General features: G+C 39.6%; 1 protein-coding gene across 1 annotated transcript in view; it reads left to right on the top strand.

The window, feature by feature from the left end:
• Nucleotides 1-24,363, top strand: part of LOC103463970 (uncharacterized) — a 95,494-nt gene that overhangs the window by 2,031 nt on the left and 69,100 nt on the right. The window contains exons 2-3 of the mRNA XM_008407747.3: nt 6,440-6,561; nt 14,158-14,205. Of these exons, the coding sequence (XP_008405969.1) occupies nt 6,440-6,561; nt 14,158-14,205 (170 nt within the window). The remainder of the gene's footprint in view (nt 1-6,439; nt 6,562-14,157; nt 14,206-24,363) is intronic.

The raw sequence follows: 24,363 nt of genomic DNA, 5'->3' as shown, positions 1-24,363 counted from the left end.
TCCTGCGCTCATTATTTATCAGATATGTTACCTGATAAAGGAAGTAAACGTTTGGTGGCAATTTCTTATTTTTATTTTTTGCCAAAAACCAGTGACGTCCCTGGTGTCAGCTCACTGGTCCCCCCTCCTCCCCACCTCCCCGCCCCCATGCAACGCCGCTGCCACCCACTCCGTTGTAGCCAGATGGCTGTTGCACAGGCGGTTCCTCGCCCAGACCACGCTGATTCCCCATCATTCTTCTGTTAATGAGGTCATTAGCAATGCAGTGGACAATTAAATTATCCAAATCTGGCATTTTCTTCACATGTTTACTTCCGCTATGCTGTTTGCTGCTCCAAACGCGTCCGATGAAATGACACACATCTTTATTCATGGCGTTCACACAGTGGCCTGCAGAAATACTTCCATCAATTGGACTTTTCTTGCATTCTGTCATTTACAGCCACAAATGTATCTGTTTGATATGATTACATTTATTTTAAATGATTGACCAACATAATGTAGTGTGTAACCCATGTACAATAACCCATCACAGTCTTGATGTGGCAGTTCAAACTGACATGGACGGACTGTCAAGTTTCTGGTTGGACATGAACTCTGCTCTGCTCCAGAGCTGCTGCTGCTGTCCAAGTCTGGCGCGCTCCGGTCAGCATGTTCTGCAATTGGACCTGAATATTCAGGAAGCTTATTTCTGGTCGCCTTATTGCATTCTTACATATTAAGTGGAATTAAAATGATATTTGGTTTTTAAATTGTTCTATGGATACAAACTGACAATATAACGGTGCAAGTAAGACGTACCGTCATTTGCCTTGAAAAATCACCTGCTCCAGCTGCATTTCTGTTGATTGTACATTTACACAATTTGGCATTTTGAAAATGTACTTGATGGAAATGCGTCTATTTTGAAAAAAAAAAAAAAACTCTTGTTGATAAGTTTTGGCATTAGGATGTTGCCACAGGTGCAAACCAGGAAGAAGAAGACAACAGGAAGTAGATGGACGATGATGTAGTTGGAGGATGATTGTGCTGCATGTTTTTCAGTTACTTATCACATGAACAAAGTTATTCACGTGTGATTTTTTTTTGTTGTGTTTCTTATTTAATTGAAACACAGTGGTTAGGAAGTTCTTGCTGTTTTTTGTCATTAGCAGAATAACGACAAAGTTTTGCGCATGTTTGTAATGGAAACGCAGCTGTAGATTCCACCTGTGTGTAATCTGCTGTCGGCGTGAACCCAGCTGTTCTGCAAAGGCCGCAGAGGTTTTATAGAGAACATTGGAGAACAAACAGAACCGCGAACAGCAGACAGGTCAGGGAGAAAAATGTGGAGAAGCTTAACGCGGGGTTAGCTTATAAAAACGAGTTTTCGAACGTCATCGGAAAATGGAAAGAGTATGGCACGTCTGCAGAGAAACATCCTTCCTTCCTGAGCAGACAGGCTGGGCAGAGATGGCATTAATCAGAGAAGCAGCCAATCGTTCCTGCTCTGGAGAACCTGCAGAGATCTACAGCTCAGGTGGGAGAGCATGACAGGACGATCATTAATTACGATGGCTTTCAAGAAATAAAGTCATAAGAAGTCATAAAAGGGAACACAGCAAACATGTGGAGGAATGTCTTCTGGTCAAATGAGAGTAAAATCAAAATGTTTGGCCTTCATGCAGAGGCTTTTTGTGTCCCGAACACGCTGTCCCTATTGTAAAACAGTGTGGCGGCAGCACCATACTGTGTGGAGGATTTCCTTAAGTAAAGACAGAGAAGTTGCTCTGAGTTGACGGAATGTAGGTTGGACCTAAATACTCGGCAAAAGTAGAAGAAAACCCATTAGAATTTGCTAGATCACAGGATAGCAGCCCACAGCTGCCTTGGAGTGGAAATGGGCTATGACTTTGACTAGTCATAGCCTAGTCAAAGTCTAAATTATGAATTAAATGTACAGATATAATTTTGTACTAAATGTATAATTGTGACATGCAGTAAAAATTCGATGTGTAAATATTTATAATATGGGACATATTTGGATGAGAAGATTGGGGGCAGGATTTACTGGGCTTTGAGTTCTTTGGACTCCTTTTTGAACTCCATATGAAAGTTTTGTTCTTTAGGTTTAATTATTGGTTTTTATTTCTCTGACATGTTCTAAATGAAAAAGAAAGTTTAATTTCATAAACCCAAATAGTAGTGACACACCCCATAAAGGCCTGCAGTTGATGTTGCTGTAAGAAACTCAGTTGCACGCCACACTTTTCAGATTCATCGTATCATTTTTTTAACTTCACATTTAAACACTAGTTTGTGTTACTCAGTAACAAAAAATTCCAATAAAGAGCATCAAATTTTTTAGCTCTATACAAGACATAAAGCGTATAAATTATCAACATTAACATATGTGATTAATTAAAAAGTCTAATATTGCATAATTAATCACATTACCTGTTTGACCAAAAGGCCTCTCTCTCCCACACATGGTTACTTAGTTCAAAGTGGTGCGTTACAGTCTTATACTGCACTCAACTCAGTAGAGCAGTAAATGCATTTCCACTCTACCTTATAGATGGAAGAAAAATTTGGTAAATTTCATCCAAAAAACTGAAATATTTAGATCAATCTCAGAAGTTTCCTAGAAAAAATACTGTGAAATCAAATGAAAAGTCAAATTTGCTTGAAAAAACTCCGAATATTTTAGATTAATCTCCAAAATGTTTCAGAAACAAACTTGGACGTTTTTCAACTTGGGAGAAAATTTCTGAGAATATTCTCAAAATGTATTTTTATTTGAATGAAAAAAAAGGGCAAATTGGGATACGACCTGATTTGCCATCGTACAAATCGGTGAGCTCAGGGGCAAATATCACTTAAATAAACCCCACCTTGTTTGGATAAAACCACGATAGTTATGTAGCCTACTTATATGGCAACGACGAATTATTCTTCCACCTCAGCACAACCACACTTCTGAATTACATTTGAAACAAGATGACTTTGTTTAAGCCTCCCCGAATATAAAAACCTGGAAAACTGAGGCAGTAAAACATTTAAAAAAACAAAAAAAAAAAACATGCATCACGCATTGCGATCTTACAAAGTTAAACATAGTGATTGATCAGATTAAAAAAAAAAAATTCTGAATCAACTGACAGCACTGGTACGAACACTTTAGCACTCTGATCCAGGGTGAATCAATGCAGAGTCTTTATCTCTTTCTCTTACCTCTCAAACCTTTTCACATTAAAGTGGTAAACAGAAGCTGTGGCGCTGCCTCATCAGCGACAACCCCGACTGGGAACGGCGCAGCCACCAAGCCGCCGCCGTTGCTTCTGCAGCTGCAGTGCAGGAAGTTTGTTAGCTGTTAAATCGTGCAACTTCAGCCAGTTAGTCGAGCACACTCCTTCATGCGAAGCACTGCCGAACACTGACACCGCTGACAGTTAATTATGGGAGTCACAGATCACGGCGGCGTGTCAGCTCGGCTACGATTGACACGCCGCATGTTTACATCTCTGTTGTAATGTTGTTTCCTAGTTACTTTCTCAGCATCAGTGGTGTTATTTAGTTGCACAAGTGCCTCGGGGCTCGCCATAATGATCGTAAAAGCGGCCCGGATTCAGGAGAGTGAAACGCTAAAAAGGACTTGTGGGTATAATTGGAGAACCTGCCATCACAGCGGAGCTTCGGAAAAATATTTTAGCTCAGGCTGTTGAAACACGCAGACTCTCCCCGTTAGAAAGACTGTCACTCTGTGCAGGTCCGTCTCCGCACGGCTCCATTATTTTCCAGCCAAATCTTCCTGCACGTACAAAAAGTTATTTTGACAACGACTCGAAACCAACCAAGACCTAATGTGGAGCTGAGACGGGCCCACGAAAGGGAAGCAAACATATGAATTCTGACGCGGCGGGGTTTTTGGAAGTAACTGGCGGGGAAGTCGTGGAGGCCAGGTGGCTGGTGTCAACCGGGGAGGGAAAAGCAAGACGCAAGCCAGATGCCACATAATTGTCTCGAAATGCCATTTGTAGGACTAAATAAAAAGTGATTAAAAAGAAAAACAACCTTTACTTGCTTCCCCTTTTTTTTTTTTTACTGCTTGTCTCAGACTCATTTAAAGTTTTGGAGAAATGTGCCAGGTCAGTAATAAAATGTGCTTACGCAGATTGAGACGGGTACATTAATAAAAAAAAATAAAAAAAAGCCCGGCCTTTGATTAGAGCCTTTTTCATCTGGTGTTAGATTTTTACCTGAAGCACAACATGGTTCTAATAGACGCCCAGAAGAGACAGCAGCTTCTGAGGCAGCACTTCAATCCTCCATCCCCCACGAAGCGCCGCGATGACAGCGAGCCACCTCCTCCCAGTGTTTTTATGGGATGAAACCACCATAATCTGCCTTCCAGCTACACTGTCCAACACTTAGCTTCAAAGCTGCTGCTTTGCAATCATCGCCAAAGAAGAAATTGCAAAAGTTTGTAGTTAAACCAGAGGTGCTGGCCACAGTAACGTAGAGCATTAACAGCACATAAATCAGTCAGTACGTAGAGTTGTATTTTCTCCACATGTACAGTCCTAACCGTCTGAATGTTTCCACGTTTTGTTCTGTTAACTGTCGGGACATTTTAAATTGACATGTTATAATATTCCCTCATCAAAAACATAGCTGGAGTGTTGCCTTGATTCTTTCATGCATGTCTGAGAAATCATTTAATCTCCCATGGCAACCATTCAGCTGCGCAAAATGACTGGGTGGACTTAGCTCCGCCTTCAAGGATAGAGCTCCTCCTCTGACCTGCAGTTTCAAGAGTTTCCGCCTCACAGAGCAACCCTCCTCCATGGCTCCCTCACTCAGCTCCTTCAGACTAGCCAGCAGCAGTTAGCAAACACCTGGTGGGTGACCTCTGCTGAGCTCATTATATTCTCAGTGCAACGCTGGTAAAAAAAAAAAAAAAAAAAAGTTGGTAAGGGGTTAATAGAGGAGACATGTTGTAATGACTTCCTGAAGGTGAAGTTTCCAAAGGAGCGGCTTCTTAAAGAGACAGAACCTCAATTTCAAGATGTTAAAATTCCAAAGGAAAATTTCTTTCAACTCATATTTGACATACATAGCATTTTAATAATGACTAAAGGTAACATAATTACTTGATTGTAATATAAAATGGCACTATGTGCCTGAAAAAAAACATAACTGCCCCTCCAATGGATTTTATGGGACAGACCAGAGGTCAGCAACCTTTTCAAGTGACAGGGCCTCTGTTGCTGCTGTTGCTACAAAATAAAATGTGTTTGGTGCCACAAAATATGTACTAAATGTATAAAATGTCCATGAAATGTTTTATTTTAAAAGTTAGGAAAGTTTAACAAAAATTTATTTATATTAAAAAAATTTTATAAGGAGTTAGCTGACTTTCACAAAGGAAAAAATAGATATTTTGTAAAATGAGGCTAGCTGAGCTATTTCCTTTAATATGAAAAATGAATAGGATTTTTTTGTTCTGTTTTCTATTGCAAATAACATAGTGCACATGAAATAAAACCAGACAAGCGTACAAGTAACTTTTCAGTATATAGAAGCTTGTTTTTAGTCAATAATTCCTTAATATTAATTAAAACGTAGTAATTCCACTGGCAGATTATTTCACTTATAACCAAATTTTTTCTCATGTTTTAAGTGAAAAAAAAAATCTGTCTGGAATTAATCTATATAATGCGTTTCTCTTGAGTCACTGAAGTAAATGAACTTTTCAATAATATTATCATTTATTATTAATATAATTTCTTAGTCAAGTATAAGTTCAGATATGCTTCAGCAAAGCAGTTTAAGACACTTCTTATGTTATGACATGTTTGGTTTTGCATTTCTCGCCCCACCCAACAAACCAGAGGTGTTTTGTTTTTTTCAGTTGAACAGTTACTGTCAAATTAAGAGGTGGAAAAAGTACAATTTCTCTTTACAGAATAACAAAAACCTGCAATTTTAACAGGGGTGTGTACACTTTGGAGAGCCACTAACAACGTGTCAGAGCCACAGACTCACGAACGCCATCGGCTGATGTGAAAACACTTCCATCGCTCATCTTTCGTCATTTCAGCTCATTTCTTGTTATATAAAATGTAAATGTGAAGCTTCAGAGGCAGTACACAGAAGCCCTGTCATGTAAAACACGTGGGATTACCCAACATAGGCCTTTTATTGCCTCGTCAGCAAAAATCAGCTTTCTTCAACATCCTTTGATGTCATATTCACTTCACCACGTTCCCACATGGGAACCAAATAAACGTGGAAAGCCCAGGAGAGAGCTGTGCAGCGCGTGTTAAATACTATTACAGGAAAAGCTAGCTGTGCACACAGGAGACTATTTGATATGGATCTTTAAGCAAATCCAGAATTAGCCTATGATTTAGTGTGAACTTGCTCCTGACATCTTTTTTTCCTCCTTCTTCTACAGAGACGTCAGAGTGCTTCATATGCAGGGACGGCGAACTGAAAACCAGCGACCCGCTGAGGAATTTCTGCGACTGCAAGTCTTTACTGGCTCATCACGTGTGTCTGTCCGCCTGGATCCAGAGGGTAAGACAGACGTCCCTCAGCTGATATTTAGGCTGTTTTTCCTCATCAGCCACTTGTCAAGGTGGAAGGTGGTGTGTGAGCGTGGGGGGGGTGGGAACATCTGCGCCAGCCTCCTATCAGTGAATAAATGTGTTTGCCTCCTTAGCATTCCTTATTGAGACAAAACATTGCTGCCTAATGAGCTACGTTTCAAATAGCAATCCCAATTACTTTTAATGAGGGTTGCTAACAATGATAAGGCATCGGAGGCTCAGACGCTGAGCGGCGCCTCGTAACAGACTGGCAGAAATTCAGGAGGCTATCATGCAGCCGACACCTGTCACCTGCCGCCGAGCAGCTCATTAACACCCGCTGTCCTCCCTGAACCCTCGGCTAACGGAGTTAGCTGGGTGGTTGTTTCAACTCCGGACACGCCCACCCATCTTCTGCTCTTCTGATTCGCAAAGTTAAAAGTTTTACAGGTGAACTACCGATGGTTTTTTGTTCAGACAACTTCTGGGAATAGCAGCAATAACGCAAATTGCTGCTGTCTCTGATAGAGGAGTGCTGTGGCGGAGTATGATCAGTGACTCACCCTCCAGTCTGCTCATGACTAATAAAAAGCCAATTTTCCTGGATAGCCTCTCTGTGGCAATTGGCAGGTCAAATACTGATTTACTGTGTTTGTTAATGTATCTAAACTGAAATCTGCTACTTCTTTGGTGCAGAAACGCGTCAACAAACAGAACCGGGTTTAGCAATAGTTTATTCAGAACTGTTACTGTTAACAAGCCCTACTCTGCATTTTGTGTTTGAAGCTATAGTATGTAACTGTTAGAAAAAAAAATCCATAGTTGTTTAAGCTGTCACCGTCAGTTTAATATGAGACGGATAATCTGTGAAATGATCGATCGGTCTATTGCCGTCTGATTAAATGCACCGCTCCCAGTCAAAGACAACCAATCAGAGCCAGGAGGAGGGGCTCACCGCTGACAATCAGTGCTGCTCAATATGCTAAAGCAAGTTACCATTCCAGTAAAACCATTTATCCACAGTTACCTATGGCTATGCTAACTAGCCTTAGCATTTGTGGCAGTCTATGTTGTGGTGAACTAGCTGTAGCATAGCAGAAAACAAGAGGGAGGTGGTGAGCATGAGAGTGAATGACATCACTAAGCACCTCCTCCTGGCTCTGATTGGTTGTTTCTGATTGAGTGGTGTATTTCTGCACTTAGCACTGCAAACACTGGAGGAGGCAGAGGAGCTTTTATTTTTTTCTTTTACATATTATCTATTTTATGCTGTCACAACATAATAATAATAATTGTAACAACTATGTAAAAAAACTATTTTTTGTAAAAGTTACATACTGCAACTTTAATGGCTAATGTCATGGTCTTTGTAAAGTAAATTAGGATTATTTAAAATCGGATCTTTCAGGCCACCCCTCAAAAACAAGCTTAAAAATTGGAGATAAAGTGAGTAATTGCAGTGGAGGATAGTTGTTTGCAGCGCAGGCAATTTCCAGTAAGGTTTGCAGAGTTGAACTGGTACTTTACATGCATCACAGACAAACGTAGTGATTGGGTAAAATTTAAAACTTCCTCAGATGCTCCGCCTCCAGGAAGTAATCATTTCTCAATAGCTGAGAGTCCAGGCCCTCTGGATGAAGTGAACCGTTTTTACCAGGCTATGACTGGCCGCGACCAGTGGAAATTAAAAATAAAATAAAATAAATTCACAGTGCCACACCAAAGTCAGAACTTTACAGAAATCACAGATTGGTAAATGCATACCTCTGATTGGTCCATGTCTAGTGGAAATCGGTATCAGCCTGTTAAAACTTAAGTGACTCATCTTTATGTATGATTACAACTGTCCCTCTGTGATGACATAAACCCTTAAAACAGAGAAAAGAGATGGGTTAATATGAAAAATGTTAATTTAATAGTTCTTAATTTTTAGCATGTTATTGTTATTTGACAATAAATAGACAGTAGTTTTTTTATATAGGCCTCTTATAATAGTGTTTTTCTGACCATGTTTAGTTTCCATTTGTTTATACTGTATTTCTTATTTTAATGTCTGAAATTGTATGAATGTTTGTATTTTGTGTTTTATTCTAAAACCAGTAGATCTACGACAACATCATACTTTATTTAATATGCTCCGTCCCATTTACAGAAAACCAATCAATCAATGAATCAACATGAAAGTTGTCTCTTGTAGTTTATTGATTCTCTTAAACCAATGTAGTGTTGCTCTGTCCACTTTTAGAAACTCCCCAATTAAAGTCATATGACGATTCTACAAAAGCACCTCTTGAGAGACAGCGAGTAAAAACAATAGCCCGGATCAAACCAGGCTAAAAAGCAGCGCACCCATGTTTAATTTGGTTCCGACACACCTGCATATTTCCCGTCATGACATCCAACATGTCTTGTGTGAAAAAGGATAAAATGATAGAAAAGAAGAAACTTCCCCTTGGATCCGTGCAGCTTTCTAGCCTCTCTTGGCTCACGGTTGTTTTGTCAGCCTGCAATTTGACTCTTTTGTTTCGCCCCTCTTATCAAATCCCTTTCAGAAGCAGCAGATAGGTGTCTTTGGTAAAAAGCCTTTTAAGCACCTGTTGGGCTCTGTCGGCATAAAGTGCGGCCTATCATTAGCAAGAAGCCGGTAAACATGCTGAATGGATCTGTGTTTCCTTTATAAGGTGGAGGATAAAAAGCAACAACTTTACTCAGGGTGTAGTTAGGTTTTAGAAGTACAAGTCAAAATGAATCAGAAGGTGGATCATTTTCTCTTGACTGTGTCAAAAGCTTTGGGTTCATGAACTTATGTCTCTGAGCCTCCGAAGTGGAGCAAATGAGATGTGAAGCGGAAAGAAACATATTTTCATTTAAAAACTTAAAGGTTTTTATTATATATATATATATATATATATATATATATATATATATATATATATATATAAAATCTTTCTGATTTACAAAATTATTGCGTTTTCAAATTTTGCCTCAAATTCCAGATATTTTATCTGGCCTTTGACTTGGCCATTCTAATACATAAAGGTCACTGGATCTTAAGCAGTGGCATCACTTTTTGCTAATGCGGGCAAATTTATTGAGTTTCAAATGTTAAAAAAATATTAATTATGCAAGACCTCTACTGGTCTTTTTGCATAATAAAACAAAACTGATTATTGCAGAAAAAAAGAAAACATGAAAAAATCTGAAACAACAGTCAGGCATGTTTGCCTCATCAAAATAAAAATATACAATTTCCAATTTTTTTTTTGTTATGTTTTTTTCTTGGCCTAGATGTTTCTTCCGATTGTTTATTATAGGCAACAGGAACCCAATATGGGACACTCATATAACATGTTTTAGTGAATAGTTGTGCCCAGGCCTGATTTTGAGTAAAACTAACTGACTGTGGTACTTTATTGAATATATAATCAAAATAAAAGTAAAACAATCGCTGAAGTTAATGTTCAGACCTGAACATTTATCCTTATTTATAGGAGCTACTTCTCAGAACAACACTGGTAAAAACGTTGTTAAAGGGTAAAGAGAGGCGCCATGTTGTGATGACTTCCTGGAGGCGGAGTTTCAAAAAAAGCAAGAGCTTCTTAAAGAGACAGAGTCCCAATTTCAAGGCATTAAATTACTAAGTCATTTTTATTTTAACTTACTTGATTGAGCTATGAAGTGTTAGCATATTGCTGGAAAACACATTATACTGCCCCTTTTAAGTTTTGGATCAATGAGAGAATGCCCTCTCCAATAAAAATGAACCAAAAAAACAATCTGGTTAGTTCATTTGCTTTTAGTTTTATTCTCTAGCCCCTCAAATGCTTCGGACTCAAAGACTCTGTCCCACGTGACAAAATGTTTGGACACACCCTCTTTGAGATTACATCTGAAATGCATTTGGAAGCCGAAAGCAAACAATCCTATTTATCATTAGAAGTAATTTAAAACCATATTCGTGCAGATATTCAGTTTGCGTGTTGCGGCTCTGAACCCCGGCCAGCAGAACCTGTGTGCCTCGCCTGGCCTCTCTCCGGACACTCCACAAGTGGCCGACAACTCGCCGCAGCAGACCTTTCATCTGCACCACCCAGCTGTCAGAGTGAAGAGCCACTTCCATTAAGTGTGTGTCTTCCCACTATACAATTACATACAGACACACAGGCTGATGCAGCCGGCATGCGCGCAAACACACACAGAGACACACACAGCGCCGCACTCAGCTCAGAGCGTGCTCTCGTGTCAGCGGACGACTTAAACTTGTGTGTGTGCGTGTGTGTGTGTGAGAGAGAGAGAGAAAGAGAGGAGCAGACAGACAGAGAGAGCTTGCGACCTTTTAGAGTGCTCAGGGTAGGAGGCCTTTTCCTTTTATGGAACAGAAATCAGCAATTGACCTGTCACTTTTGCTCTGATAGCCATCTCTGGAAAGCAGGTCATGCACATATGTCCAAAGTGCCTCTTAACCGCATTTTATGAAAGCAGAAAATGTAATCCAATAATGATTTGATTTGCGAGGGAGAGGCAATCTGGCCAGGGAGCGGTTAGCGGTAGCATTGGGGCCGTTAGCGCCGATACGAGCTGCACATACGGAAACATGGAAGCTTTCTACGTTTTTCTAGCATCATCAAAGAATTACTAAATATTTGTCACTACAGAATCTTTTCTTAGTCAAAAACATTATTGAATCATTTTTTGCTTAACTGCATTCTGTAATGTATATAAAATATTTTTGTAAAAACAAAAGAAAAAAGGCAGGCGTAGTTAAATGAAAAATCTGCAGAATGTGCAACTTTTTAAAAATCCGAATAATCATCAAAATAATCAACAGAACAATCGATTACTAATATAATTGTTAGCTGGAGCCCTAGTTTGCAGCTGATGATTACAGTCAGCACGGAGCATCTTTTTTTAGTCCGCCTCATTCTTCCCCCCCAGCTCCCCAAACCGTTCTCTGCTTTCAGGTTCCCAAAGACAAATAGCACGGCGCAAAACTAATTAGTAACCAGGAACTAGTTAGGAGATGCCCTTTGAAATGCATGTCCTGAGGCGGGATTTAAATATAGGGACAGAGTCAGTGACTGAGTGTGCCTGGGAGATCCCAGCCTGCCGGCGAGGCAGCACTTTGACCCCTGACCCTCATTATGGAGGGCACATTCCTGGAGGGGTAGAAGCCCCGCAAGCTCAAAGCACAAGGGCGCAGGAGGACTGTGAGCGCTCTCGGCCCGGTTTGGCCCAGCGCGGTGCGGCGCCGCTCCCTCTGACTGCTGCAGACGTAAAGCGGAGTGTCGGGCCTGACGGGTTCATTCGTTTTTTACACATCTGGTTTCACTCCACAACACCGTCCAGCTGAAACTGAACACACTAAAAGAAAATCCGGGACTCAAATGAGTGAAGCCCAGCGGCGACGCAGGTGGGAAAGACTGAGGAAGATGGGCGGAGTTTAAAGTGCAGACGAGGATATGTTTGATGGCGGCGCTGGGAGAGAAGTGAAAAGACTGTTTATTACATCCATCAGTCAGTCAAGTTTATTTGTTCAGCACAGTTCAGCAACCAGGCAGTAAAAAAAAAGAATTACAAAAATATAAAGTCATTAAAAACATAGTCACCAAGTGAAAAACCAGAAATTAACATTATATTTTGTAATCAACATTAACAATACACATCATAGATGCTGGTCAATGTTCCATAATTACAGACATTGGTATATTTTGAAACATTTAGAAAAATCTAACAGTTAACTCATGTACAGATATTTAAGGGGGGATATTTGTGGATGAAGATGTCCATGGTTGATTTTCTGTCTTTTGAAACATTTCTGTGTTAATTTAGAAATATTTATTTGCATCAACATCTTCCTGAGAGCTCCAGTTACAATCCATCTTCAGTTTACTGGTAGACTCAGCCATATTCTTAAGTAAAATATACTTATATTTGAAAACAAATCATGATTGCATGCTATCCTAGAATCCTCCCAGTTCTTTTGAAGACATACAGGCCCACAGCATCACAGATCCTCCACCATATTTAACTCTGGGTGTGAGATGTTTTTTCACGTATCCACTTGTTTGAAACCAAACCCATGGGCAAAGTTTGTTGTTGAAAAGCTCAAATTGATGTAATAGTAATAATTAGATTTAAATGAGTCTCCCAGACCATTACACCTCCACTATCACCAGTAGGGCTGCACTGGTTGCAGTTTTCAGGCCGATCACAGATATAAAGCTTCAAAAAGCATGACCTGACTATTTTTGATTTTGGCCGATACCGAAGTATTACGTTTGAAAAGTCACTAAATACAGCGACAACCTCACTAAGTTGACAAGTTCTCCGACTGCAAGCTGATGCAGTGTTCAGTTTCGCTTTATGGCAGTAACTGCTGCAAAGTATCACCACACAACAGTAGATACTAACTGTTATTACTCCTGGTTGGGTTTAAAATTAATACATGTTCATATCTGATACCTGATAGGGAGATAACGCTCGATTCAGATGGAGTTCCGATTAAGAAATCATTAGATCGGACTTGATTTCCGATTCTGTGATCGGATTAGAACATCCCTCATCTGTAGCATTAGCATGACTTTTGAGAATTTTCTAGAAACTCTTACCACTTAAAAATGTAATGCATAAATAATAAATAATGTGAACTGGTTACTTTGTTTATAAGGAAATTGATACCACTGATCAGGTCTAACTAATTGCTTAATATGAAACATTTTCATTTCATCCTGTGTATATTTGCTCAAAGAGTATTTGAATATTTACAGCTAGATTATACTACAGCAGTAAAAGTTTTGTTCCTATTAATGCCTTTTAATCATCTGAGTTTCTTTCTTTTCTAATTCCGAGCTGAGTAAACAATCCTTCTGAGTGACTTTGTTTCTCAGCGGTTGATAATTGCCATCAGCGAACAGACCTGGTTTACTTTCATTAGCCCGACACTCCCAGCACTCTGGCCGCGGCGCCGGGGGCAACAATCCTCTTCATAAAAAAGAGGAAAAAATAGAAAAAAAAGTCCTGCTCCTAATACTAGTGTCCTGTAATTATGTGCCATTAACATCTATCAGAATATCCTGTGACGCGTTGCAGCAGCGGATTTGTGTTTGTGCAAATGGTTTTGTTGTCATTAGCGTCTGGAGCTGCGGCTCGCAGATTGTCGACACATTACTTCCCCGCGTGTGTTTGAGTCGGTGTGTAACTTGTGCGGCTACGCCTGCCCCGAGGTGCAGAACTAAATAACAAAACTGTGCGTTTGTCTGAATTATGATTCTTTTTTTTCCTGTTGTTGTTTTGTTCTTTTACTTATTTATTTATTATTTTTTTCAATTCTTGTGCTTTGTTCCTCAAGGCCACGGCACAGTGCAAGCTTTGAACAGTCTAATTAAATTAGCATTACTCCATATAGCACACGTTTGGGTTAGATATAACCAAGTAAACATAATTAGCTCATTTGTTATAATAGGAAGGAATGATTGGGAACTCTTTGATTAACAATTATCAAAATATTCTTTCATGTTACCCCGACTGACGAGTTTGGCTTCAGAAGCTCCTAATTACATCTAAATCTCGTTTCTTTTTCTTGCAGGGATGTGGGAGTGAAGACAAACTGCGATGTGTCATCTGCAAGGCCAAGGTAGGTGTGCGCTTCCAGGAGGGGATTCCAAACGGAAAATGCGCCCGAGACGGTTGAGGACGCCTCGATCGTTTAGGCGTTACCGTCTGAAAATGTCAGCGGCTGGAATTTAAGCAAACGCCGTTTAAGCCATTAAACAGTGTCTGCATCTTGAAAAACGGCTTCAACTCGAGCAGATCCATAACACTAATGAGCAATCAGCTCTTTGTTTTGCTCCGTGATTTAGCCCATCTAGCAGCCAGTTGTGTCGCTCACGTGTCGTCCCTCTTTTCCTCTTGCCAGCAGAGGAGGCGGAGAGAAAAGGAGGGTGAAACATTACAATATTTGGAAAAGGATACAAGGCGTGTAATGACAATATCTGTATTCATTCCATGAGAAGAAATTAATCACGCCTTCTTGTGTTACATCCCCCCCCAATGGAAATTTCCCATCAGGATGTTGCGTGGTCGTGTTTGGGAGTTTATTCCTGTGAAACGCCGGAGCTCATGTGTCATCACAGATGGGGTTGCATGCTGGATAAGGTGGCTACATGACTAACCATCTCGGATTAGGATGGCTGCTGTTGATGTGTTGCTCGTATTCATGGCCGTCTCGGAGGTCACAGCATGGCGTGGGGGGGGTTTATGCATGCTTCTCTGTGCGGCGGCAGGTTTTCTGTTCCCGTGTGTATGCATGGGACGGAGGATGATGCCACAGTAACCTTTCCCCGGCGACCTCTCAGGAGTTTGAGGTGTTGGGGAAACGTGGAATCGTTCGCACGTTGGTACTGCTCCATATCATATTCTGTGACTGTTGTTATTTAATCTTAATCAGGGATGTCTGTTTGTCTCCACTCGGGTTTAAAGAACAAACGGGCCGAAATGTTTTGTTCTTTTCGGTTTGGGTTCTTGCATACACATGGCAGCTGTCTCGTTTTACATTCACTATGCATTGGGCGACAGTATGAATTGTCAAACAGGTGCAGGTGTGTTTCACTGCCTTTTGTAAACTGTTTCTATTGGAAACATCAAGTTGTCAAGTAGCAAAGTAAACACTGGTCAGTCAGATCTCTGTAGGTCATTGTCACAACCTTGTAGCAGTACTCAGAGATATTCAAGTCTTTAGCATTGTCATGATCTGTGTTTCTGTGTACTTATTGTAAGGGTTTTCTGTGTTCAGTTTCTGTCCTTTGAGTGTCTGTTGTCTCTTCGTCTTCCCCGTTGTTTGCTTCCCAGGTGTGTCTCATTCCCTTGATTACCCCCCTGTGTATTTAAACCCACCTGTTGTCTTTGTATCTTGTCGGGTCCTCGTCTAACGTTGCTTGTCAGTCAGTCAGTTTTCCTCAGTTGAACTGTGAAGTCTTGAGGTTGGTTGTTTCTGTGTAAAGTCTTTATGTCAGTTGCTACCGGTATTAGCTATGTGCTTATTTGCTGCCGTGCTGCCTGATCCTGGACTGTGATCTTCTCATCATTAAATTCCTCATCATCATCATCCTCATCTGGGTCTCTGCGTTCGATCTCACCACCTCTCATTCACTATATGACAAGCATTCTGTTGTGTTACAACCAGTTTTATGTGTATTACTGTATTTTATATGTATTTCATATATTAGAGGTGTGCCGATCGATCGGCCACCAATCATAATCGGCCGATTTCCGTGAAAAAGTGTATGATCGGTGATCGCCGATCACGGTCTCTTGTTGTCAATCACACAAACCGATCACCTGCATCTCATTTCGCAGCCTGCCTGTGCAGCTGGTCTCCTCTTTCCTTCACACTGCGCAAACGCACAGCAACAAATCCTAAGCGATGTGGAACTATAACGCACTGAGTGACTGAGGAAGTTTGCGTGTTGCGGCGGAAAATTGAAGCATGTCAAAATGCATCAACACGACGAATCTAATATGGCATAAAAACAATGCCATACTTGACGGAGTTTGGCTACATCGAGGCTCACTGCAGTAAAAATGACATATGGAGGATCAGATAGCAGGTAAAGCAGCGCACAGCTAAACAGCTACAAACGGATTAGCATGACGGTCAGAAAGCTAAACAAATAACCCGCTGTGATGTAAGACGCTGGTTCTGATCTCACTGTTGAACCTCTGCTACGCTACAGGCAGTAATATTTCACAGAGGGTCGCTTCTGCTCCACCTGGTAGTGACTCTCACACCGAACCTCTGCTTAAAGCTGCAGCATCTAACCTAAAAACATAATTTTTACATATGTATAAAAACTTTTGCTGTCCTAACATGAGACAGATAATATCTGAAAAAATAATCGATCTCCTCCCTGTTCTGCATAATTACTCCGCTCAGTCAGAAACAGCCAATCAAAACTAGCAGTAATCAGCTAGCCGCCATGCTATCAGGAAGTTTTCATTCAGTAACTAAGGGTTGTTTATTGTAATGGATCCTGTATTTGCTTTAGAATGTTAAGTTTTACTTAAATTTTTTGTCAATGTTGAGAGGTTTTATTTTGGCTCTTTGCATTATTTAGCCTCTTCAGAGCCTTCATATGTTATCGGTCTGTGAAAGATAGTATTACTGATAGCAGTACAATTTGCACAATGCCTGTTTTGTTTAGTTTTCTTCTTGGAAAAAGTTATTAAAAACAAGTTTTTGTCTTAATTAAGGTGAATTCATGGTTCCTTTTTCCACTTAATGTAACCGGTAGTGTTTATGATAAAAAAAAATAATAATAATGTGATCGGTATCGGTGATCGACCGTGATCGGCCCTCATGGGTGATCGGAATTGGCAGGAATAAACCTGATCGGCACATCTCTAGTATATATAATATATAATATATGTATATTATAATTTTATGTTACAGGTAGTAGTTGTAGTTTTTATTTATTTTTACAAGACAAAATCTCAAAAGTTTAGTTGATAATGGTTTTCATCTACCCTAAGTCGATAGTTTATTGCAGTTGTACATCCTTTGGCATTTTGGTTTGAGTTTCATCGTGGAGCCTGAAAGTGAACCAAACCAATTGAAGGTGTGAGATCGTTTGGTAGATCCATTCCCAGTTGAACCAAGTCGCCCATAGTTTTCCTGGTAACAGCTCTACGGCTCAAAGAGGCTCGAAGAGTTTGCGTGTCTCATGATCTCATGCTCATGATCTTGCATTCTCTTAAAATTTCCAGATGAGTTTTGAAAATCTTTTTGTAGTTTCCAGTGGTTTTCTGTCTTGCACTGTACTTCCCTATTTCAAACTGTAGAAACACGAGACATTTTCCCCAGATTCGTACAACTTACCTTCTCTTGCCTAACTTTACTGTAGAAAACTGAGGTTCCCTGAAAAAGGTTCCGAACAACCCGAACTGTCATGTCTACCTGCAGACTACTCACCTGCCTGTAATAATCCCTGGCAGTTTGGCTCAAATGAAGGCCATTTTTATTGGTTTTCTGTTACCCTGACCATGTTTGGCTGCAGGCAAACCCAATTTGAAGCTTCTCCAGCTGTCTCCGCTCCACCAGCAGCTACGAGGGGACGTTTCTCGCACTTTTTGCAGCATCTTGCACTGATTGTTGCACTTGTCTTCGCCCATTGTACCTGTGGCATCATCATCAATTATTAATACCAGACAGTAAGTGTCTGAGAGGCGTCCCGCTGAGAGACCTAACAGCCATGAACAGGGAATAGTGGCGTGAGTGGTGAGTGCTGCAAGTGGCGGCTGTGCCATTTAGAGAAGGATTGTTTGGGAGCTCCTATGTATATTGATATGAACTCTGCCGCACTAAGTTAATGCGTCGGTATAATAACATTTTAATGTCTGCGGTGGCAAGGGCGTTTAATATTTGTCCACGGAGAGATGTATATGCAGAACAGCAATGACTCTAATGGTAGTGATAATCATTTGGTGCTGCGCTGCTATCACTGTAATGCATTACTGCAATCACCCTTGGTTAACATTAAGAGGCTTTACTCATTAAGACTTTGAGCAAGCAGTTCTCTTCATGGTCTCCAATTCAATGTGCCAGCCGTTTCATTTGCTGTCGTTTTTATCATTAAAACTGTTTTTTTTTTTTTTTTTCCCTTGTATGTTGTTTTGCCTCCACGCAACTGGGTCTCGAATGTGGGCCATTTGTATGAGTTATGCTAATTTGTTGGGGCAATGAATGCATTAATTTCATTAGCACATGGCCTCAAAGCAATAATTACCAGAGTAGGTGTGTCAGAAGCAATCATGTTAAAATTTGCCAGTTAATTATTAAGATTTTGTTCTGAGGGACCTGGGTTTGACACGAGTCGCCGAGGGGAGGGGGGATCAGGGCGAGAGGGGAGAGAGCAGAAAGTTAATGCATTCCATTGGCCGAGGCTCTAGGTGCTTGTGTTTGTTTGAGTGCTGTGGGGGCGGCTGCGGCGTCGCAGGCCTACTGGCGCGATTTTTGCATGTTGACAGCTCACATTCTGGACTAATTACAACAAATAGCAGAGGTCTAGCTGGTGCTCGGTCAGTCCGGGAGGGTGTAATTATAAAGAAAAGGAGGGCCGGGGCAGTTTAATGGCCCTTGGTCCATGTGACCAGGGTCCATGAGGGGAGGCAGGGGTGGAGAATAGAGGAAGAAGAAGCTCAATTTAAATTGAGGAAAGAGAAGGGGAAAAAATATCAATCAGACTGAGTCAATCTCAAATTGATGCTCTGAGATCAACTGAATTCATCTTGTTTCGTGCTTTTACATTCAAACGGAAAGTTCTTGAAGCCTATTCACTGACATGTACCTGTATTTTTATAGCTTGAGATTTTATTTTAAGTGTTTATTTTTCATGTAGTTGCTGCCTCTTGTACAATTTTAAAAAATGATTTTTTTTTTTTTTACCAAGTTCCATAAATAAAATGTAAATACATAAATAAATGAACCAATGAATTTCATATGTATGTTGATTCATCAGCTCGTCGACTAGACAAAAAATGTCTTAAGATTTCTAATAAAACTCTAAATAAGTACATAATGTAAAATTATAGCTGTAGTTTTGTAAGTTAGGAGTCAAAGGTCAGAATTTTAGACACATCTTGAGGCAATAAACTGACAATCGATCCATCCGTTCTGTTCCACTTATTCAAGATTGGGTTGCAGGAAAAACATCCCTCTCTCTCCAGCTCATTCTGGCCGTTCCCACGGCGATCCCAGCTGAGACGGCAAATAAAGTCCCTCGTGAAAATCCTGGACTCTCCTCTTGGCATTCTGAGAAAACCTTCAAGGAAAGATTCTAATCTAATACCTAAATCTAGTCAGCTTGCACCTTTTGATGCAGAGAAGCAGTGACTCTCCTCCGTGTGGATGACAAGATGTTTCTCCGGGATCTTTTTTATTTTTTAAAAAATCTTGATTCATATCTAATGGCCATCGTTGAGAACTAGACAGACCAATACTCATTACAGTAGATCCTTGGTATTTGTGGGAGATGTGGACCACAGTCACCTGCAAAGAGCTGAAATTTGTGAATAATTGAGACTCTCTTTAAAATGTATAAGTGCCCATTTTAACAGTTTAGACACCAGATATAATTTAATTTGCACTAATACAGAGGAACCCATTTGCAATAGCATATTACTAACATATTACTATTTTTGGTCTAGTTTCTAGTGCAAATATCTTCGTAAATCTGAAATAAGTCAAAACTAATTTCTAAGAAAGATTTTAGCAGGATATAGGGGCTCATTTTAAGACAAATTATTCCTTAAAAAAAAAAAAGTACTGGTTCCACTGGTAGATTGTGTGAGAAACTAAACCAAAACTGCCTGGTAATATTTTGTGTCTTTGCGGTGCAGCACTACGGCAGAAGCTAGTTTCTGCAGACTTCCTTATCTCCACTCTTTGGGCTACAACCAATCAGCACCAAGGAAAATGAATGGCACTCCTGAATTAGCTATTTTGCAAACACTAGCCAATATTGTGTCAAGTAGCATTGCGTGTCAGTATGTCGGCCTGTCAAAGTGCATGTTAGTTTGAATATTTTAGATATGCTCTACAAAAATGGGTAATAATTTGGAGTTACACTCCACAGAAAAATCAGTGATCAGGTGAATCTGTGAACGCTGAACCTCAAATCGACAGGGCCCCAATGCACTGCAGTCGCGGCCTCCATCTGTCTGTCCGTCTGATAATCTATCCTCCCAACAAAATACCTGAATGTTAAGAAGCACTGCAGCTCTTCCAACTGAAAAGCAGAATTCTGAATTTAAAGATTTGTAGCTTCCGGGACAATGTAATAAAGTTATTATAAATGGTTATGATGTAGGATTAAAATATAAATGTCGCTGCAAAGCACCAGAGAGTATTAGTATTCATTACACTTATTATTTTATCACATATATATATATATATATATATATATGTGTGTATGTGTATATATAGTATTATGTTTCTTTCTTTTTTCATCAACTTATTTATTATCATTTTCGTACAGTTTTAAAAGTGCTATATAAATAAATTTGACATCGACATTAATCTTAGCCTAATTAATATCCATAGAGCCTCTTTGCCACACATTTGAGCTTCGTCACAAAACGAATGACCAGTGAAAATCAGAGTACTGGAGAAATGGTACAAACAGAGCAATATTTTCAACCGTAGAGTTTATCTCACACACACACACATACACACACACATACACATGCACACACACGCACACACACACACACACACGCACGCACACACACACACACACACACACACACACACACACACACACACACACACACACACACACACACACACACACACACACACACACACACACACACACACACACACGCATTCATAAAATGGGAAATACTTTGGCAGGGTTTTGCACCTTACCCAAATCTTCTCCGCCCTGTGTCTCTCAAGTGTCTTCTTAAAGATGTTCCCATCTGCAAAACCCCCTCCGTTTAAAAAAAAAAAAGAAGAAAAAACTCTTAATAATTCCTTGATTTTATATGGAAAGCAGATTACCGTGTGATTCAGATGAATGTGGCAGCTGCCAGACATTTCATTTGACTAAAAGCAGGACATTCTGTCGAGGCCTCTCGGATGTCACTAAGCCCGCGTTCAGGACGGCGCTGTGATATGAGATGACACATGAAAGGAATTCCTCCTCATGGCTTTCCCAGGACAATAGAACATGGCCTTGAGGTTCCTGTGTGTGTGTGTGTGTGTGGGGGGGGGGGGGGGTGCATGTGCGTGTGTGTGTGTGTTTCCTCACAGGTGTTCACACAAATGCTAGCACTCAACTATATCAATACAAATTCACTTTGACATGCTCTTACCTTCAGTCTCTATTTCTTGACTGAGTGTAAGGTTTGGCAGAAATATATACTGTAAGAAAAAAAATGTCACTTAGGGTTGGTTAATCAGCCTTTTATTTCTGAACACTTTTCATTCACATAAACCCGTGTAAGAATACAGAAATACAATGCACAGAAATGAGCATTTAATTCATATTCATACATAATAAAGATAAAAATATGTATTGAAGCAATAGGTGCTTGAATCTTGAGAAAAGATCAATAATATTCAAAACATGAGTGAAAAAGTTGAATAATAAATAAACTTTAAATTAATAAAAAAAAACGTCTACACTCTTTCATCAAAATAGTAAAACAAAAAAAGAAACATCAAGAGAATGGTCTGAAAAGAATGATTTAAAGTCAAACTAAATATGTGATAAAATTACAGATATCTTCCTGACTACCAGTAGTTCATTTTTGTCCCCTGTAGAGAACATTTCTAAACTTGAATTTCTCCCACCCCCTGCATTCTACTGAATTAATTCCTTTTGGCATCTAGAGAGGACATTCAGGGCTTTTCAATGATAGCACATGTGAAGGGGTGGGACTTTTGTACGTACCTTCTTCTAATTCATAAAAATGCCATTTATGAGTAATAACAAATTTTTGGGAAGTGCATAAAACCTTTTATTACCTTACAAAGACTGTGGGATTTAAAAAAAATGGTGATTGGACAATATTTTTTTTCCTGGTAGTCAGGAGGATATAATTACTTTGGATGAGATCAAATAAGGATTATTTGACTAAAATTCAGAAAACATAATCATCTGAAGCTGGCTTTTAAAACCTTTTTCTTCACTGTTCAATGTCAATAGTTTCACTATATAATACATTCATGCTTCCAAATGGCTGAATCCGACATGTCAAGTTTAAGGCGTGTGGAACCAAATGACACAACCGTACCTGCCCCTCTGGATAGCTTCATATATTTATTACTAATGCCAGTTACATAGCACCCACAGCAATCACACTAAATATCCCATAATACCCTACAACAGCCACTCAAGGCTCAGGACATGGGAGCACAAAAACTCTGCTGGTGGTAGCAAGAGTCATTGTAGCATAGCATAAATAGCAGAAACATAAAGCATGTCTGCTGGAATTAACATTAAAAATACAGATTAGCATGTGGAAACTGTTAATAATGTTGAGTAAGTGGAAGATAATGAACGGACGGTCGGTCAGTCGGTCAGTCATATATTTGCTATGCAAAATGGTGCTCAACATGTTTCAGCCACAATCTTTGAATTCCCATATTTCTGGTACAGCCATTAATTTACTGCACCAGCTACATTCCCAAACAACAGCTTTCAATGACAAAACCATTTCATTTTTGCTTCATAAGGCGATCAGATTGGATCACTTTACTCCAGTCCGAGGGTTGAATAACCTAAATAACAGATTAAAGACAACATATGGCTTTATTGGGCTTATACAACTGTAGAAAAAATGAAGAGCCCACTGCAGTGAACCACATTGAAAACCTGGTTGTTCCAGTAGATATTGGTTTCTGAACTCTTCCTGAGTTAAAACATCAGTATTGTTGTTTCTAAATGAATATGAATTTGTTTTCTTTGCATTATTGCATTATTATTTGCATCTTTTTTCATTATTTTGACCATTTCTCATTTTCTGCCAATACATACTTAATATTGCTTGGAATTTCAGAGGCATGTCAGTAGTTCGTAGAATAAAAGAACAATGTTCATTTTATTCAAACATGAACCGATAAAAAGTAAAATCACAGGAACTGATCATTTTAAGTGATCTCTTCAGGTTCTCCAAAGCTGTATTTCAAATTTTCAATAATTTAGCATCAAAAAAGGTTTTTGAATTGAAAATATTACTTACAGTATTTACGGTTTTCAAGACAGTGTGATTAATTGCACAGACCCTTCAATTAATTTGATTAAATATTTTAATCAAGTCCCATCACTAATATTATTTAATTTATCACTATGACCTGTTTGCTCACCTCTACAATTCAACTAACTTGTCTAATTTCAAAACCAACTATGTATTCGGGGCTAGTTTTTAATAAAAGACATTTAGCACAATTTTTTTTTTCTATAAAGAACCCCAAACCTCCTTACTCAAGAACAGAATGAACAGAATCATTTCCTGTATCAAACTCCTGCTGTCATGATAACCCTGAAAAACCGTATGGACTTCCCAGGTTTCACACTACCGACTTAAAAGATTTCTAGTATTGGATAGAAATTTAAATTGAACCTAATCTGTTCAATTCAACTAAAACACATGGGTCTAGTTGCAGCAAAAAAACAAAAAAAAACATTGCAAGCGCAAGCAGGATTTAATTTACATGGCAGCCTGTCCAGCCCGTAGCCAATCTTTCCAGCAAAGACTGGAACTCTCAGCCATTCCGCCCTTATTATTTAACCTCTATGCCCTCTTTCTCTTTCCTGCCATTCCTCCCCACACACAATTCATTTAGCTTCCTTCTCCGGAGGGTCCTGAGGCTGATTCAATTAAGTTTTCCTTTAACTGCCTCTCAGGCATCCAAACCAAAACTGATGGAGAATTAATAACAGCCCCCGTTGGTCTCCACACTATTTACAAGCTCGAAAACAACTGTAAAGACCCGGAGTGAGTTTTTATGTGTCCAAGTGCGTTTGCAAAGCAGCGAGGAAGATGTGGTTAAAAGCTTCTGTTTTTTTGCAATTTACCCAAGACGTTTGGATCCAACTAGCAATATTACTTGTCTAAATCTAAGTAAAACCTTCTTTACATTAGTAATGACTCTTTAATATATATTTCCCTGTTTGGTGTATAATTTAGAATATCCTCTATTCAGAGAACATGAGGCTAAAATAGGAGCTCATTCTGAGAGAAATCACTTCCAGAGGCATTAGTATTTAGGCGGCTAACAAAAGATGAG

Source organism: Poecilia reticulata, chromosome 4 (genome assembly GCF_904066995.2).
Source record: "Poecilia reticulata chromosome 4, P_reticulata-male-v2, whole genome shotgun sequence".
In the NCBI taxonomy this organism is placed as follows: domain Eukaryota; kingdom Metazoa; phylum Chordata; class Actinopteri; order Cyprinodontiformes; family Poeciliidae; genus Poecilia; species Poecilia reticulata.
Note: the sequence above shows the minus strand (reverse complement) of the source record. Positions and strands in the feature narration are given on the sequence as shown.